Here is an 18239-nt window from a genome sequence, read left to right as displayed (position 1 = left end):
GTGTTGAACTTCGGAGACTCTAGATTTGTCCTGCCTTCCAAATGCCAGGTGAAATTATTTTTAGCCTGTCCCTGAAGTTATTTTAGTGTTCTTAAACCTTGGGTCTCGACCTGCACAAGTTTACATTTTAGATGCAACTTTGAGCATACCTCAGCACTATCGCATCCTCAAAAGTGAAGACACAGTTAGAAATTGCAGCAGTCCCATTTATAATTGCTGTGAGTGTTTCAAGTATTCAGAACCCATTGCAATGTGGGCAAAGTGCGTGAGTGGAGTACCAGAAATGGAGCTGGGAGAATTTAGAATATTCTGGGTTAGTGGGAATAGAAAGTTCACAGAAGATCAAGGTAGAAAAGGGGGAAAGAGATAAATAAGAGAGAAAGAAAGGAGATGGTAAAGCAATAGGAAAGAAGAAAGTAAAAATAGGAGACAGGAAAGAAGAGAGTTAGCCAGGCTATGCACAAATCTCTTGGTCACATAGGCTTCTCTACAATCCATCCATCCATCCATCCATCCATCCATCCATCCATCCATCCATCCATCCATCCATCTATCCATCCATCCAGAGGATGGCTACTGAGAGTCCACAGTGGATGCTAAAGATTTATGAGTCTCATTGAAGGACAAATGTTTACTTTGACCTCATAATTAAATATAATAAGGACATCCAAGATAAAATCAAGAAAGTAGAATATAAGAACTATTCAACATTCAGAGATCACCGATTCTCTTTGGGTATCTCTTACCAGGATAACAGAATCTTTAGATACACCAGCAGATCTTGAAACTTGGTTTCCAGCCATAAGCAGGGAACCTGCTTGGTGGCTACATCCAGGCGTTGGTCTTTAGGGAATGACCCAGTTGCAAGCTGACTGCCTGGGGCAGCCTATGGGGATGTGATGTGATGTAATGATTGGGACAGGGACATAACTCTGTTAACTGTTTCCTGAGCAGTTTAGGGTAGGGGGCAGGCAGAGTTGGCTTTGTAGTAGCAGAGACCATTTATTTCATTTCTACAAATAAAGACACTGTGCTCTATTTTTAACAATGACCCACTTTATTTAGGGGTGGAATAGTTGCCCTATGGGTGTGATGTCTTGGCAGAGAGTCAAGGAGATGTATCAGAGATGAGGAACAGGACAAAGCCAAATGCAGTTTGGCGTGGTCTGTTCTGGCATCCTTTGGGAGTTTGATGGAGGCTGCAGGAGCAATGAGGCGGTAAGAGGGAAACAGAGAATACTTTGGCATGGCTGAAGCAGGTCTATACTGACTTTCAAAGATCATAGACAGCTGTAGATTTTGAGTTGGAAGGATAGGAGGCTTGTTTTTAGATCTGTGGTAGCCCCCATTGTGTTCCATTAAATAAACCCCCTGAACTGTGTTAAGAATGCATGAAAGGATTGTTTTCACATTTACAGATGGATTTCAAAGAAATATAAAGTTTTGTTCAAGTTATACAGCTCAAGAGCGGTGCAGCTAGGATTGGAGGCCAAAGCTATCTGATTTCAGATTCTGTGCTCTCGGTCCATCACTGTACATAAATAATGAGTGCACACCAAACATTAATGTACCCATGAATCACCTGGGGATCTTTTAATGATGCTGATTCTTATTAGGTAGGCACAGGTCTGAGATTCTGCATTTTCAACAAGTTCCCATAATGTGTTGATGTTATTGGTCCCATGGACCACATTTTGGGAAGTAAGGAGATCACCTGCAATTTTTCACATCCTACATAGAGCGGAGAGATTCATGCGCAGCTCATCAGTTTATGGGGAACAGCTAAGGAGGCAGGGTCTGTCTCAGGTCAGAATAACTCCTTGGAAGTTGTTCTACCCATTGTCACCGGTCCAGAAAATGTGCCAACACTGAGCGCTGGCAGCGGCTCTCTTGCCCTGTCCTCATCAAGATGTCCTTATCTCTCTGGAGCCTCAGCTCCTCCAGACCTAAGTACTCAGCAGCGTTCTCAGCAGCGCACACGTTCCTGAAGCCTTATTGACTTCAGCCAGGCAAACTCTCTTATCACTACTTTATTGAATTCTTCCTGTATTTCCTCAACTTCTCAAGGCAGCCTTGCCTGTGAAATTTCTCTACTATCATTAACTTGAGATTACTGATGCCGTGGCTCTTAAGGGGGACATAAACTTTAATTATTCCCCCAGAGATGGAATAATGCTGATATCACACAGCTGTTTGGTGGATCTGGGTCTTTTGGAGGAACAAAACACATAATAGTAATGTGGCTGCATAGTCCAATATGAGTTTAGCAATTTATATAAATGCTTAATAATAAATTCCCCTGGTATTAGAAGGTTCCAACATTTTGCTAAGGTCTTAAAGGTCTGACAAAAGAATATTTATATGTGAATTTTGCATCCAACTTGTCGAAATACATATTTTGAAAAAATACATCTTCATTTTAATTGCCATTTTTAAAAGTATCTCCTTATAGCTTTTCCCTCTTTGCTGTGTGTCTTGGCTTGTGTAAGACTTCTGCAGTGATTTTGTCTGGTTTCTGTCAAATGTTTCTAAGAAGCATGAAAAATTACAGGGAGTAATATAGCAAATACCTACATTCTTGCCTTTCAAATTTTGTAATGCTGCAAACTTCAGATCTTTAGAGACTGACCATGTCACAGACAATGAGACACTGCTTTGTGTCCTGTTACAGATCCTATTGGATCCCATAGTATCCTGGTTGTTTATACATGTACTAACAGGAAAATCAAAACCTGCTCTCTTGAGGGGTTGAGAATTTATCTGCTCATCTTAACAAGGCTCTGAGTTATCCCAGAAGGTTTCAGGGCATGATGATTAAGAGGCCAGGAGTAGGATCCACAGGCTAGGTGTAGGGGTACCCCCAGACCCCCAAAGCAGGGACAGGAAGTGAGTTCAAGAGTGGTTGAGTGACAGTTGCCTGTTTGTGATATGTAATAAGACTCAGTCTCAAAAAACAAAACAAAACAAGATGAAACAAAACAAAATAAAAAACCAAGGGCTAGGCATGTGGTTCACTGTTCGAACATTATTCTAGAATACTTGAGGCCTTGAGTTTCATGCCCAGCTCTTCAGTGTGTGCATTTGTGTTTATAAATATAAAGAGTGCTCTTAGGGCCTTGCTTTCTGCAGTTTGATGTGTTTGCCTTTAGGTTAAATCAGTCCATGGCTCAGAAAGGTCATAGAAAGTGGCCATCTAAGGTAGATTTTTGTCAGGGTTTTACAGACCTTCTCAGAATCTATATAGGAAAAACTACCATTTCCACAATCAGAAATGGGATCACAATGCCTTCTTGCCTAACACCGCCTAAAAAAGGAAGACCAAACAAGATGTGTCTGTGATTCAGAGTGCAGGTTCACCTTCTATTACCGTAAACTTCAAAGTAGGAGAAAAGCATGCAGTGGAATTAAGTGAGCACGGGGAGGGGATATCTTATAGGCAGATTTGCTATTTTCTTCTATTCCCCAGTGTTAGCCACTTTCCTGCAGCGGTTGCATGTGCTTTACAGCTGGATTTTCATGATGCTATTACGTGTGTGCATGTATGCGTGTATGGATTGGTATGTGTATCTTCATGTACACTTATTTTCTGTTTTCTCAGCTATATTGTATATGTCTGTGGATAATAATGCAACGCAGTGATCATAATCTGTTCTTTTAATAACCACATAGTAGTCCATATAAGCTCCATTGCTTCTTTGATTATTATTATTTTTTTTTTTACTGAGGATCACGTCAGAGACCTGAATGGAAGTAAGAAAAAGTACCGGAGTCTGACAGATACTATTTTGTCTCCAGCTTATCCTGTTGGAGTTATTATCATTTTCATTCTTCTCATAGTGAGTGACAAGGAGCACTTTAAAAACACTCTTAGCCTCCATATCAATTGTTCATCATCTTGTTTTTTGGAGGGAGCATAGAGGCTTCCTTTGAAAGTCCAGTACAGCCTGAGGGATTTCTCTGCAGGGAAATGCACACAGTACTCATATATGGCACCTTTTTTTTTTTGAAATAAAAAAAAATCCTGTGAAGTCAGCCATAGAACCTGGCTGAAGACTCACGTTTCTCAGGAACAGAGGCAATCAGGTCTCATTCTCTTCCATCGCGTGCTCTATGAGAAGGACAATTTTGCTTTCAATCAGTGAATTAAGTATGTGCCTCCTGGGAAAATGTGAGGATTGCCTTTGCTTTAGAATTCCTCTTACTTTCCTATGCTCTTAACTCATTGAAAGTGGGGTAGAGATTTGTAGAGTTTCTTAATAATTTATTTGACTTGAAATGCATATTTTTTCTAAGCTTCTAGTGTGCATTCTTGCAGAATCAGAGACCTGGGTAATTTTATTATTCATTGCATGGAGCAATTTCTCACTCTCTCTCGAATCCATAGACGTTTTCGTGGGAGCATGTTGCAAGGCACAAAGCAGTCTTGTTTTGCTTCCAGGGACTGGCAAGAAAAGCTCAATAGCTGTGTTAGCTGGGAGCCCCGAACTTCATCTCTCTGTAGTTACTATAATATTCGATTTTATCAAGCTATAAATAAGTTCTTCTCCTATTGAAAATAGAAAGAGATCTATCGTTATATTTCTTCTCTTTCTCTGTAGCTTCTGTCCATAAGTATTTTAAATTCAAAATTTTAACTGTTTCTAAAGATTATCTATCTGCCCACACCTTAGTCCAGTGAATAATAGGAAAGAGAATTTATGGGTGAAACCTCCTAGGCTGTAGGAGAAGATGATAACAGATGGGGATATTTTGGGGGAAAAATATGGTCAGGTAGGACCTTACAATGTTTATCTTCTTGCATCCATGATACAGAGATGAGGTGTAAGCACAAACAGATTTTGATCAGGTGTGCTTGGTTTACATTCTCTTAAAATAGTGTTAGTATCAATAAAGTTAGGAAAGGGAAATCGAATGCAACAAATACGGGTTGTAATACTAAAATGATTTCTCAGCTTCAACCAGCCACACAGCTAGGGCATATGGGGAGCAGTTTGAAGCACAGACATATGCCTCAGAATAAAAGAATAGGATCACAAACAAAGAATTTAAATCCCATATGAAAAGTTTAATAGTATGTTTTTACGAAAGATTAGTCTGAATAACACTCCCAAAGGGAAAAGCCCCCCCCCAAATAGCTGAATATATCATATTTTAAAATATTTTTAACTAAAAGCCTCAAGAGTAATAACCATGAGGCCAAACGTAACATGAAAATGGAAACTCCAGTTTTTCTTTTATTGAGTTGGTCAAACTGTAAAAGCCTTGAGTTTTTGTCCTGAGGACTATCTGGGGAATATGAGATCTGAGATCAAGCTAAGGACCAATCAGGTGTGGTGTCTAATGAAAGAGTTCCACTTACAGCTGAAAACATCTGCTCTCTATCAGAGCTGGGAAGAAATGAAAGCATAGAGCAGAAGGAAGTGCAAAGCAGCATTTCCTATTATGATTTTGGAACTGAATGAAGGGAACACAGTCTTACATCATGTATGTGTGACCCAATTTCATAACACCTCTGTTGTCCAGCGGAGGTTTGAGGAAAGTTAGTTTACCGTGGTTGTACAGTAGTTGATAACCTCTTCTATATAGAGTAGAAGCAAGCAATGTAAATGTGAGTCTCAGTCAAAGAGCTCTGTATCGGTTTCCTTACTGTTGTTGGGATAAAACGCTCCGAGAGAAAGCAGCCTAGGGGAGGAAGGGGTGTGCTTAGCCCACTCTTCTGGTTTACAGCCCGCCATGCGGGAAAGTCACAGAGGCAGGAGCTCAGACAGCTAGTCACGTCATAGTCACAGTCAGGAGCAGAAAAGGCACTAACACACCAGTGCTGTCTTCTTCCTTGGCTCTTAGCCAGTGTCCCTTATTCATTTGCAGTTCAGCCCCTCCTGCCCTGGGAATGCTTAGATGCACACTGGACTTTCAAAGTCAAGACCTCTGTAGATGTGCCTACATACCAGCTTGATCTGGATAATTCCTCAGTGGATGGAGACTTTTGAGGTTATTCTAGATTGTGACAAGTTGACTTTTAAAATTAATGCTTAATTTTAAAATTAAGGCATTTTATGGAAAATTATATGTATATGGAGAGAAGTCAGGAGGATGAAGAAGAAGAGGCAGTAAAAAAGAAGTTTATATGATGAGATCTAGTAAATATTATGTAACATAGAATAAGTATGTTTCAAAAATAGAGACTGTATTATGTGAGCAAAGAACAAAAGACTCAAAGAAAGCCAAATTCAGAAAGGAATGGACTGGTCACCAAATGTAATAACTAGTAGTTGGAAACCTAAGTGTCAAGTTGTTCAAAGAGAAATAATTGGTGCAGTATAACTTATGAAGAGGTTATCTGAAGTATAGTCCGAAATGAAATAGTGATGGAGACATAAGGAAAACAGAATAGCAATGTTTAATGTACTTTTGAGAAAAGAACGGGCATTAGAATCTTAAAGTAGTAAATGATATCATGGCGGATTACTCTTGAAGAGCACTGAAAGAAATCTAGTCTGATCTAGAATCACGAACGATAAATAAAAAGTTCATATAGTGACAGCATAGGACATCAAAGACAAAGGACAGCCTAGGCTCTATTCAGAGAGCACAGACCATTTGCAAATGACTTTAGTGTCTGTACATGGTAAGCAGATGTCCCACATGGAGAATTATCAACAGTGGTGTTTCTCTGGCAGGAATGAATATATTCTAAAGAGACACGTTAGCTATCAGACTACTAAAAGAAAGGGTCCTAATAAATAGTAATTTCCCTTGGAATCTTATTATAGGAGGAGAAAAAGCTGAGTCAGACTGAGTGAAAATCCTTCTCTTGGAAAAAAAGCATTATAGCCTCTGGCAATAATAGGTCGAAGGTAGGTAGGGTCATGCCCTTACCAGGACTACTTAGATGTGTGTGTATTCCTAGTCCTTTGCACTTTGACCTCATTTGAGGACCCAGAAGGCAGACTAAAGGTGCTTACCAGACTTCTTTGTACCTCTTCAATGTGGCCATATTGAATGAATCCTCCCCTTTGCTATTAACTTGGCTATTCTGATCAGCTTATTGAGGATGGGTATCCATATCTGCCTCTTGGGGAACAAACTGGCACCCCAAGTTTGGTAACAGTGGCCATACTTGCAGTTTCAAATGGGTGATTTGAAAATAAAAAACAAACAGTAAAAACAAAAGAATGGGTAACAAATATCAGATAGACAGAAGCAGCAGATAGAGAGCAAACGGTCATTAAATTTGCCGCTTACAACATGCAGCACAAAAAAAAATAAAAAAAAACAAAAAATAACAACAACAACAAAACATGCAGCACAAACAGCTGGAGGGATCCTACTGGGAGAGGAAGCAAAGGAACACCCTTAAACCAGATGCTTAGGAAACCAATAGAAGTCCTCAGCAAAGCCTGAGGAAACCTCCGTGTGCTGGGTCCTTGTTGAGAGGTTTGTAGGCACTGCCGAGCGCTCCCTCCACGGATGAACTGGCTTCCTGTTCTCACCACAAACATCTTTATACGATGGGATAAACAACAGTAACCTCTTTTGGGAATGGTTTCTTTTCCAGCTGTTCTCAAAGGTACAATATCTTAATCCCCCATAGCCGTTTGCTGTTTTTCTTTCTTTCTGTCCCAGAGTTAGGGAACCAGTCTGCCCTGGGACAGAGAATTTTGGACACTTGAATTCAACATTCTGGAGTCTGGGACAAGACAGCCCTCTTTGCTCCAAGTCTGTCAACAGGTTTAAACAGGACATGGCAGTTTACCAATAGAATGTTTATCACAGTCGAATGATGCCCTCCAGAGAGATTCCAGGCCAACCCTGAAACCCGTGAATGTTTCTTAGCATAAAGCCTTTTACAAATGCCATGAAATTAATGATCTTGAAGTGAGGACTTTCGATTATTCAGATGGTTTGTAAATGCCTTCCTTACCTTGCATCTTTATGGGAGGCAGTCAAGGGAAATTTGACTGTACAAAAAGAGAAACTGTGATTATTAATTTTAATGACTAGCTGGCTGGGATTTAGAATCTCTTAAGGGTAGCATTTCTTGGTATATCTGTGAGGACATTTAGTGAGGTTTAACTGAAGAAGCAAGAAGGACCCACGCTGAATGTGGGCAGTACTATCCTGTGGACTGGCCTTCTAGAGTGATTAAAAAGACAAAGTAAATGGACAGCATCTTTATTTGTCTCTCGGCTGCCTGACTAGGAGAAGTCTGACCTCATGCTTGGTGGACTTTTTAGAAATTATTTTAAGGAAGAACTTAGAAGAGTTTGGAGCTGTAGGCTAGGGAAACCCTGGAATGCTAAATGTAAAACAGCATTCATTGGGCTATTCTGCTAGAAGAAGGGAAGCCCAGAATGTCAAGAGAAATATCAGATAATGGTGACCCAGCTTATGAGACTTTAGAGGAGAGAAAGGACTCTCCTAGGAAGACTTGAGACGATTGATGTTACATTATGGCAAAGAACCACAAGATGTTATATAATATCATAAAGAACCACAGATATTAGAGACACTGTTATTTTCCTTGTTGGATTTGGTCTTGCTTTGGCCTGATCTTTCTTTGCTAAGCTCCCATTCTGAATGGAAATATTTGCTGTCTGTCACTGTAAACTGGAAATGTGTAACTTGTATTTTGATTTTATAGTTTGTTTTAGGCCTGAGAAGGGACTTTGGGTTTTGGACTTTAGAATACTGTTGATACTGTTAGTTGGATTTATCATCAACAATTTACATGAAAGGGCATTTGCAATGATGTACTTTGAACAAAGGAGAAAGATGTCAAATGTAAGGCCTGAAGTCCAGAAAAGAATATGTAACCAATACATACACATGTTCCAATTATACAGATTTTATATAAGTACTTTTATAAAACAATTGGGATATTGTGCACTGGAAGATCATAAAGAAAGATAGAATTAAATGCTGGACATTGTTGGCACATTTGCTGGTCTTATGGAAATTGGGTATAAGCACCGAGGAAGAAAAGTAAATACTGAACAATTTCACACCTAAATATATCTATTGAAATAGGTAAGAAAAATAATAAGAGCTAATATAAAAAATCTAATTTTCTAAAACATAAATAATTGGAAATAGTAAAAAAAATCATTACAAGTTTGAAAAAATGGTAACAAAGAGCAAAATTTATAAAGCAAATAATATGATAGAAATAAATCCAAATATGTAAATAATCATAATCAGTATAAGTGATTATAATTTCTACTTACATCTTATGTACAGGTATGAATATTTCTAGTGTATTTTATTTACAGCTATTCCAACTTAGATGTTGCAAGGAGAGAGGCCGTTTGGTCATTCTTGGCTGCTCAGCCCTGAAATAACCACACAGAAACTGTATTAATTAAATCACTACTTAGCCCATTAGCTCTAGCTTCTTATTGGCTAACTCTTATATCAATTTAACCCATTTATATTAATCTGTACATCGCTACGTGGCAGTGTCTTACGTGCAAAGTTTCAGCATGTCTGACTCTGGTGGTTCCATAGCGGCTCCCTCTCTGCCCTATCAATAGGCCAAGGCAGTGTCTTTATTAATTAATGGTAATCATAGCACACAGTCGGGACTCCCACATCACTCAAACATAAGGCAGATAAAAATAAAAGGAAAAAAGGCTATGAAAAATGTGGATAAATAACCTTTATACAAATAGTATAGCTATAGTAACCACAGACACAGGAAACTATAAGGCAAGATGCATTCTTAGATATAAAGAGGATATTTAAATACTAATAAAACCACCAGCTCAACAGGAAGCTAGACTTATAATCTTGTACACAACTAATAACAAGTCTTTAAAATATGTGAAGAAAACACAGGCAGAATTCAAGAATAAATAAAGTCCTGATCTAATGGACCTGCCAACAGGTATTTGACACCAGCAGCTGTATAGCAATACCATGTAAAGCAGGTGTGCACAGTGCCCACAGAGCAAGGCTGTCTAGGCCTAAGCTTAGAAGGGTTTAAAGCCTGACCCAAACATCCCTTTCCTTGGAGAAGATGTTTGTAGCACATGACTAGCCTTATTTAGAATAAATTTAAAAACAAGAGAACCATAAATCACTATGCAAGAAATTTGCCCAATGGAAATTTAACAATCCACAAATACAGGAAAAGAGACATAAATGATTCAGAAATGCATGAGAGATACTCAACCATATTAAGAGTTAAGATAGCAAAAACAAACCCCAGCATTATTCCAATCCATACTCATGAGACTGGCATATCTTAGGAAGTCATATAATATATAAGGTGTGGGTAAGTAGGCAAGACTAATGCTCCTTTGCCATACACGATTATAAATTGGTACAACTCCATTAGGAATTTGACACTTTCTAATAAATTTGAGCATGTTCCTATTCTTTTTTAAAAGTTATATTTATTTTCTTTGTTTGAATTTTTGTCTGCATGTAATGAATGTCTGTATATCCATAGCACTAGGTGCCTAGGGAGACCAGAAGTGGATTTAGATTTTTCTGGAGTTGAAGTTAACATACAGTGAGCCACCATGTGGGTGCTGGGAATTTGAACCCTGCTTCTTTGAAAGAGCAGTCAGTGCTCTTAACTTTGAAGCCATCTCTCCAGCCTCCTTCCTAATCTCTTATCAGGATTCTACAATCCTAGGTGTATGATATATACAAGAGAAATTCTTGCATAAGTACTTGAAAGTGCATAGGAAATTGTTCATAGAAGCCAACAAATGAAGCATCCTAAACGTTATCAACAATGGATGAATAAATGATGACTTTGTCATATAGTATTGTCATGCACAAAAATTAAATCAGAGCCACTCCCATTGCCGTGGATAAACCTCAGAACTCTAATGTTTGGCTAGCTGTTTCATTTTTAAATAATTATTTATTTTTACCTCGTGTGTGTTTTGCCTGCATGTATGTATGTGCACCATGTGATTGCAGTACCTTCAGGTCCAGACAAGGAAATTGGAGTCACCGGATCTGGAGTTACAGATGGTTACGAGTCTCCACCTGGGTTCTGGCTTCTAAGCACTGAGCCATTTCTCCATCCCATGAGCAAGCAGATGACTACTGGGAAATTATTTAGAGTGCTCATGGAGAGCCCAGAGTGTTTCCTCCTTGAGGTGTATTAGGGCTGCTTTCCTATACAGTTATCAAGCTCCCAGATGACTCTAATGTACAGCATCATATGAAAAACATGATGCTAAAACATGATCAAGAAGGATCCATATTGTGCAACATATACAAGCCTAAGCTACGTGGAATCTATGCTCTTATGTGACAGATGCTGCTTGTGGCTAGACGGGAAGAGTGGGCATGAGAAACCATCCAGCTAAGATGTGGGCATCATTTTACTTCTTAATTTGATTGAAGATACAGTGAATTCATTTTGTTGTTCATATTTAATGTACAAAATGATTAGGCTTATCTCATAGTGAAAACTATAACTTAGAATGTATAAAAATTGAAGCCTGTTTGGCTCCTTTGAACTCCTGAGAGCATCATATGATATATTGCCTTTTTTTCCTTTCTCCTCTACTTGTTGACTCCACAGTGCTGCTTTCGCATTGCCCTGCTGCTTCCCTTTATCATCAGCACTATGAATGTGTGCTGAACTGGGACAAGGGGAAGTTTGCCCTCCCAGCTGCCCATTTAAATTGGCTGCTTATATTTTCCTCTGTACAGGAAGTCTAGAGTTTGGGGTCTCTTACAATGGGATATTAGCATAAATTCTGCTAACATCAGGGCTCGCCAGACAGGAGTAGATCCTGGCGTGCAGCTGCTAGAATGGACTGCTCATCTTTATTCAGAATTAGGGCAAGGACGGGATTCAACCTTTTTATCTGTCTGTAAATAACTGAGTGGACTCCCAGGTCTTTCTTGCAGGTATCTCCGGATTGGACAAGAAGGATAGTCTAGAAGCACAGGGAGTGGGATAGGAGTCATGGGATCATGCTGTGAGCCTTGACCAGTGGAGCAGAACTGGGTGAGGGATTATAGGAAAGTATACAAGGTTCCAGCCGATCCCCACTGCCAGGGAGGCATATGGAAGGTATTAGATTGCCATCAGGCTGTGCCATGTCTTTATGAGGTCCTGGGCAGGCATAATAGAAGAGGAAGTGTTGGAAAATCAGGGCCAATGGGGGCAAGCATTGAGTACCCACACAGGCCATAGCACAGTATGATTTAGCTACTCACTATAGGTGAAGAAGCCAGTTGGCCTTGAAAGTACTGGGTCACCATGTAGGTCAAATTTATAACAAATTTCCCAAATGTGCCTAGAGTGTGGTGGTGAGAACTGAGTATTTCTGCTTGTCCTCCTGGCAGTTGAAGAAGCAGGAGAGGCTTAGTAAAAGGATTTTTTATAAAATGGCTGTTGCCTCTATAGTGGCATTTTTCTATCAAGAATATGTGGGAAGAATAAATGGTATGAGACACATTGTTTTTGATTTACAGTTGTGTTGTCTCTAACACCTTCATTCACAAATCCACTTTTGTGTTTCATGACACTTGTGTTCCTTATTTCCTCCCTTTTGCTGATTTGTTTGTTTGTCTGTAGAATCTCACTCTAGGCCAGGGTGGCCTATAACTGACTAGGTAGCCGAGGATGGCCTTGAACTTGCAGCAACTCTTCTCCTTCGATGTCCCTAATGCTGGGATGGTAAGCGCAAGCCCCTGTGCCTGGCTAGCATCATGCATTTTCTAGATAGGAAATTCCCTCCCCAAGTCCTCTCTGCTTCTAGTTTAGGCAAAGTGAACGGCCTACTTGTTCCTCTTTCTGACATCCCTCATCCCCTTGAGATTAGGCTGTGATTTCTCTCATCCTCTAGCCTGTGATCTCAGAAGGACCTTGGTCCCAGGGCTGCTAGAACAGAACTGAGTGCACATGTCCAGCTCTGCCCACTTTGAAGCTCTCTGTGTACAGGGACCGTCCTTTCTGACCGATTTCTTCACTTCTGGTTACCTCTTGGTCCCAATCCATCATGAATATAAATTTCTGTGGCATGGGTGTAGATCCACACTTTTGACTTTTTTGAGATCAGTTAGCTCAGTACACTTAGGAATCAACACTAAGAGAAGATGGGTCTTTGTGCTTTGTTCTTCCCAATTTAGCAAGTGCTGTCAACTGACTGGGCTTCACAGATACACAGAGGCAAACCCAAGACAGACCCTAAATGCTTGATTTAGCACCTTAGCCCTTAAAATGTTATGCTCTCATTTAAATGATTTTGAAATCCTAACCACTAATTTCCTGCCTGGCTGGCTCCATTTGTACTGTCACAGGGACTCAAAACTAGAATGGCTCATCTGTAAGAGGAAGATTTAAAGATTATTTTAAAATACAACTAATTTTAGTTAAAATGTTGACTTGGAGCCAAGCATTGATGTAGTAATTTCTCAGAGACAGTGAGCCTGGGATGTCCTTAGTCTGCCTGCTCCACTTCTGTAACACTGGGTGAATATTGGTTTCCATGTCTTTGTTTGTAGCTCATTTGTGGGCCCAGCTGTGAAGCCTTGCCCTCCACCTCCTCTGTTTGTTCCTCTCCAATCCTTGCTCCAGAAAACAACCAGAAATTTTCAAAAAGGCCATTCTGATTATAGTGTATTTGTTCCTAAAATTTTTCAAGCTCATTGCTACCGCTATGGAAAATGCCTGCTTTCTCTGTTGCTGTTGTTGTTTGTTTGAAGTGGAATGGATGGACCCTGACTTTCCATCTGCTCCTCCTTCATTGATGCCTCTACATGGAGCCAAGGGTGTCTACTTGCTGTAGTCTTTAGAGCACCAGGTTTCCAGCTCTGCACTTTGCCCTCAGCACAAGCACTCACACACATGCAAGCATGCACTCACGTGCACAGACACAGACAGACAGACAGACAGACAGACAGACACACACACACACACACACACACACACACACACACTTTCTTTACCTATGTTTATTCTTAGGCTCAGTTTAAGGCTGATTTCTTGTAGAAGCTTCATTTGGAGTGATATGCCTATACGCAGCTCCCTTTTCAATTCCTAAGCTTGAGAATGAAATGTCATAATAATTGGATCCCCCCATAGAATTTCTAGGGTTGTTTTTTGAGTATGGCATTAATGAATGCATGTAAAACACCTGGTGTGCCAAGATCTAGCAGAATCAGTATGCTCCCCAGTAAAGGATTATATTTGACTCTACTATACCTTGGCAACACTACAGACCAGACCTCTCTCAGAGGGAATGTTGAATAATGCTGTTTGGACCTAAAGGATGGTAAGTATTTTATGTAAAGAATCAGCTAATGAATTGTAGAGCCTGGACCTAATCCTTTGATGTCTTCAGCATTAACTGTTTGGGCTTTTGGCCTGGATGCCTCCTACTGGCTTTTTTATTCATGAGGGTATAAGCATGGATCTGGTTATTTCTTTAGGAAATCAGTGACCCCGAGATCCTGGATCTGGTCCACAGTGCCCTTGGCAGGATGACCGTGGTCCGACAAATCTTCCCATCTGCAAAGGACAACCAGAAATGCATGAGGAACAACCATCGCATCTCTTCCCTGCTCTGTGATCCACAGGAAGGCTACCTCCAAATGCTGCAGGTCAGTGCACAGTGTCTCCTCCATGCAGGTCACCTACCACACCCTTGGTCTAAGACAGAAGACATGCTGGGCATGCTGGGCTCTAGCTGAACACAGTTACCCACCCACTTTAATGACTAAAATACTGTAATTGTCTGAAATGGAAACTAGTCAGCTGGACACAAGTGTCTCATAGTAGCATTAGTGGTAATTAATCTTGGTACCAGCAGGCAAGGCCTGATTAACTCACAGGTTACCTCTGGTATTTAAAGCTTACATGATTGGGGTAGGATAGATTGCTGTCTCTTAGGCCTCTATTCTGAGTGCTTTGTGGCAGGGCTGGAGATGGAGCCTTCCTTGCATTTTTTCTTGTAAGAAGTCACTTACACAGACACCATGCTTTTAAAACATTTGGCACAGTCTTGGCACATCTGCGTGATCTCCTCCAAGCAAAAAGGCCAGAGAACAGGTTTAGAGCATCGCCTGTTGCTGTACCCCTTCCTAAATGGGGGTGTAAACATTTTGTTAGTACTTCAGTCACTGTCTTGGTATATGTGTGGTCTTCATCTTCTAGCCTTGTGGCCTTGATATAGTAGATAGGTGTTCTATGTACAGATCGTTTGCTGTGTAGATCTTTGAAAACAGGAAGATAGTGTGGTGAATGCCCACTGGTTTCCCTGCATTCACATCAACATTTGGAATATAATGAACAAGAACACTTGATGATCTTTAATCAGGAGTTTGGATCAGTGCTGGCTGTGTCTGCCCATGAGTGTCAGCCTTGCTTAGGACCTTTTGGTGTCTCCACATCAGAGGACCTTCATGATGGAGAGGGGACCATGGGAATCTTGGGTGGGCTCTAGAAATATTTTATTAGTGAAAGCATAGAATCCAACTCTATAATCTTATGTTGTCAGAAGGAGAAGAAAACCATCTCGTAGATGTTACACATGAGAAACTAGTTCTCGATGGGCAGGAAACACAGGTGACGCTGGTTACAGTTGGAGCACCTTTCCTCCTTTGGTGCCCACTGTGCCAGAGAGCACACTGGCTAAATTGGCATGATAGAATAGCTAAGGTTTTCCGAGGTGGTGAGGATTTGCTTAAGAGATTGGAGCACTGGTCCTCGACAGAGCCATGAACTAGAGACTTCGAGCTGTGGGCTAGAAAGGCCTAAGATATAATTTTGTTTTGTCTTCTTTTTCCCGGGGAATGGAAGAGATGATAAAGGTCAATGGCCCCTCTCCCTGGAAGCATGTCTGTTTATTCTCCCTTTCCATGTGGATACGTGCAAAGTTGGACAAGGGGCTGGGCTGTATGAGTGTCCCCATTCTGTCATGGGGAGAGGGGAATGTTTTTGCTGGCTGGACCTAAGTTCATGGCTCTCCTTCCCTTGATGATCTCCCAGGTTCCCACTCCCTTGATGTGTTTTATTCCTCTGCAGCCTCTGTCATCCTGGTCCCTTTCCTACCTCCTATCCCTCTACCTATTTTCCAGTTTTCATTAAGTGAACCACTTTAGTTTTCCCCAAAGGAGGGCCACTTTCAGTCGCACAGACAGGGGCAGTACAGGATGTGGCAGAGGAAAGAGGTCTACACTTGTCAAAGTTCACAATGCCTCTTCTTGCTATGAGTTGGTACCTGTAAGGAGTTCAGGCCTGATAGGTACAAAGAGCCTGCTTTCTGGAAGAGACCAAGGGGGTCTTGGGGGATGAGGGGAAGTTCAGTTGATGGCATACTAAAGTGGTGATTACCCACACTTGTAACAAAGGCTCTGAGCCACACACTTCAGGGCTCCCCCCCCCGTCCCCATTCTTTCTGAGACACAGGTACCACATAAAAAGGAAAAATAAAGAACAAAACCATAGAGACCTGTTTATGGCAGTTGTGCCGCCAACACCACCATTACTGTTTAGTCAATTAATATTCATTTGCTATTCTGTGCCTCTGTTTCTTGCATTGTCAATCCAAGACATGAAAATCTGCTACCATAGAGGATCATTATCAAAAGTAAATGAGAGAACTTGTGGAAATTGTGTAGAACAGGACTGAGCTGTTAGGAAAGCCATCAGCATGGGAGAGGTGGCCAGTATAGTAGAAGTGTCCACAGAAAGGCTGAAGATGCCCACGTACCTGTATTTGGGCAGCTAAAAACATCACCTTGTATAGGAGAGCAGTTACATCGCCTCCAGTCCTGGATCAGAAGCTTTGTGCTACTCACTGCCCACATCCCTCATTCAGCTGCCTTGTCTGAAGAAGACAGAGCATGTTTTAAATCCATTTAGCTCTCCATGAAAGACCCTGAAGACCATCAATAAGAATATATGGGATGACTCTGCTAATAACCTGGGACTCGAGACCCAAGTTAAATGGTCTTTAGAAGCCTCTTTATATAGAGATAAGTAAAGCACTTTATTAAAGAAGGATCTCTCTCTCTCTCTCCCCGTCTGTTGTATCTACATCCTTCTGCGGGGCTATGATGGGAGGGGAGAGTGGATTTATTTACTCCTCTGCCCAACACTTGGGAAGCTTGTAGATTCATCTCATTTACAAGCCATTCCCTTCAAGTTTTCTCAGAAACTATTACCACTTCTTTCCTTCCTAATGACAGTGTAGAAGGCAAACTAATTTCTACTAGCCTCTAGCTGTGAGATTTATCGAAAAGACTCTAACATGCTTAGAACAACCAACTGAAGAAAAAAAAAACTGCTGTCATGGATTATTAACTTTGTCTTGATGAAATTAATGAAAATCCCCCTGGAAATAGAGCTCCCAAGTCCATTTTAGTTCCTTCCCCAGATGGCTGCCCTTGGGACGGAAGAATCCAAGGATTGTAAAAGCATAGGGCATTTTTGCAAGGTCATCCATCTCCAGGTTTCTCTACGGAAGTGAACTGGTCTCAGAGACTCTGTCTTCCTCTCTTAGCCTTGTGGTCAGGGATTTCTGTTTTGAAAATTCAACCAAGTACTATTAGAGCAAATCAATTTGGTTGTTGTTTAGTACAGAGAAAGTCCCTTGGAAGAAAAATACCCAAGTAAGTGGCTTCCAGCGACTTCAAAAGGCATTGCACTTGCCTGTGTGCTCTTGTTTATTCTTCCCTACAAAGCACTGTCTGACTTGGGTGTTTCTTGTTTTTGTTTTCTTGACAAGTTAGTTTAGGGCTCGGCTGACTCAGCCAGTAATAAAAGTGATAACCAGTCCCTCAGAACCCTGAGAATTTGCTAAGATTTCCCAGGCAGCCTTGCTCAGGGAAGACTTGCTATTGTGCTCTGTCATTAGAACTGCCTCTGCCAGTGATATCAGCTTGTAATTGAACTAGCAGAAGCATTATCCCATTGATACCCCATGCATTCAGATGTGTTTCCAGAGTGTGCTGGGTTATTATGAACTGCCTGTCTGGTCATGATACAGTCTGATCTAAGCTGTGGGGGCCAATATGGTATTGTCATAAAATGTCCTCTCCGATTGGAATTTTTACATCTCTGTGTACTTAAAAGTTGTTGGGTGGCCTGGCAGCATCACCCCTCCCTCTGGCATTCAAGTTGCTAAAGTATATCACAGACCTGCTAGTCCCAATTTTCTAGAAGCTTCCGTTCTTTTCCCTGGTCATAGGTCTCTGTCAATCTGGTAAGAGGAGCTTTTCCTCTGACACACTCCCCCAGGTTTCCATCCCAGCTACCT

General features: G+C 40.9%; 1 protein-coding gene across 2 annotated transcripts in view; it reads left to right on the top strand.

Annotated features, from left to right (window-relative positions):
* Grid1 (glutamate ionotropic receptor delta type subunit 1) overlaps positions 1–18239 on the top strand; it is a 762418-nt gene that overhangs the window by 478638 nt on the left and 265541 nt on the right. For both annotated transcript variants that reach the window (XM_013346867.2, XM_026779664.1), the window contains exon 6: positions 14410–14580. In XM_013346867.2, coding sequence (XP_013202321.2) covers positions 14410–14580 — 171 coding nt within the window. The remainder of the gene's footprint in view (positions 1–14409; positions 14581–18239) is intronic.

Source organism: Microtus ochrogaster, chromosome 6, assembly GCF_000317375.1.
Source record: "Microtus ochrogaster isolate Prairie Vole_2 chromosome 6, MicOch1.0, whole genome shotgun sequence".
Taxonomy (NCBI): Eukaryota; Metazoa; Chordata; class Mammalia; order Rodentia; family Cricetidae; genus Microtus; species Microtus ochrogaster.
The sequence above is the reverse complement of the archived record's forward strand: the minus strand, read 5'-3'. Positions and strand labels throughout refer to the sequence as shown.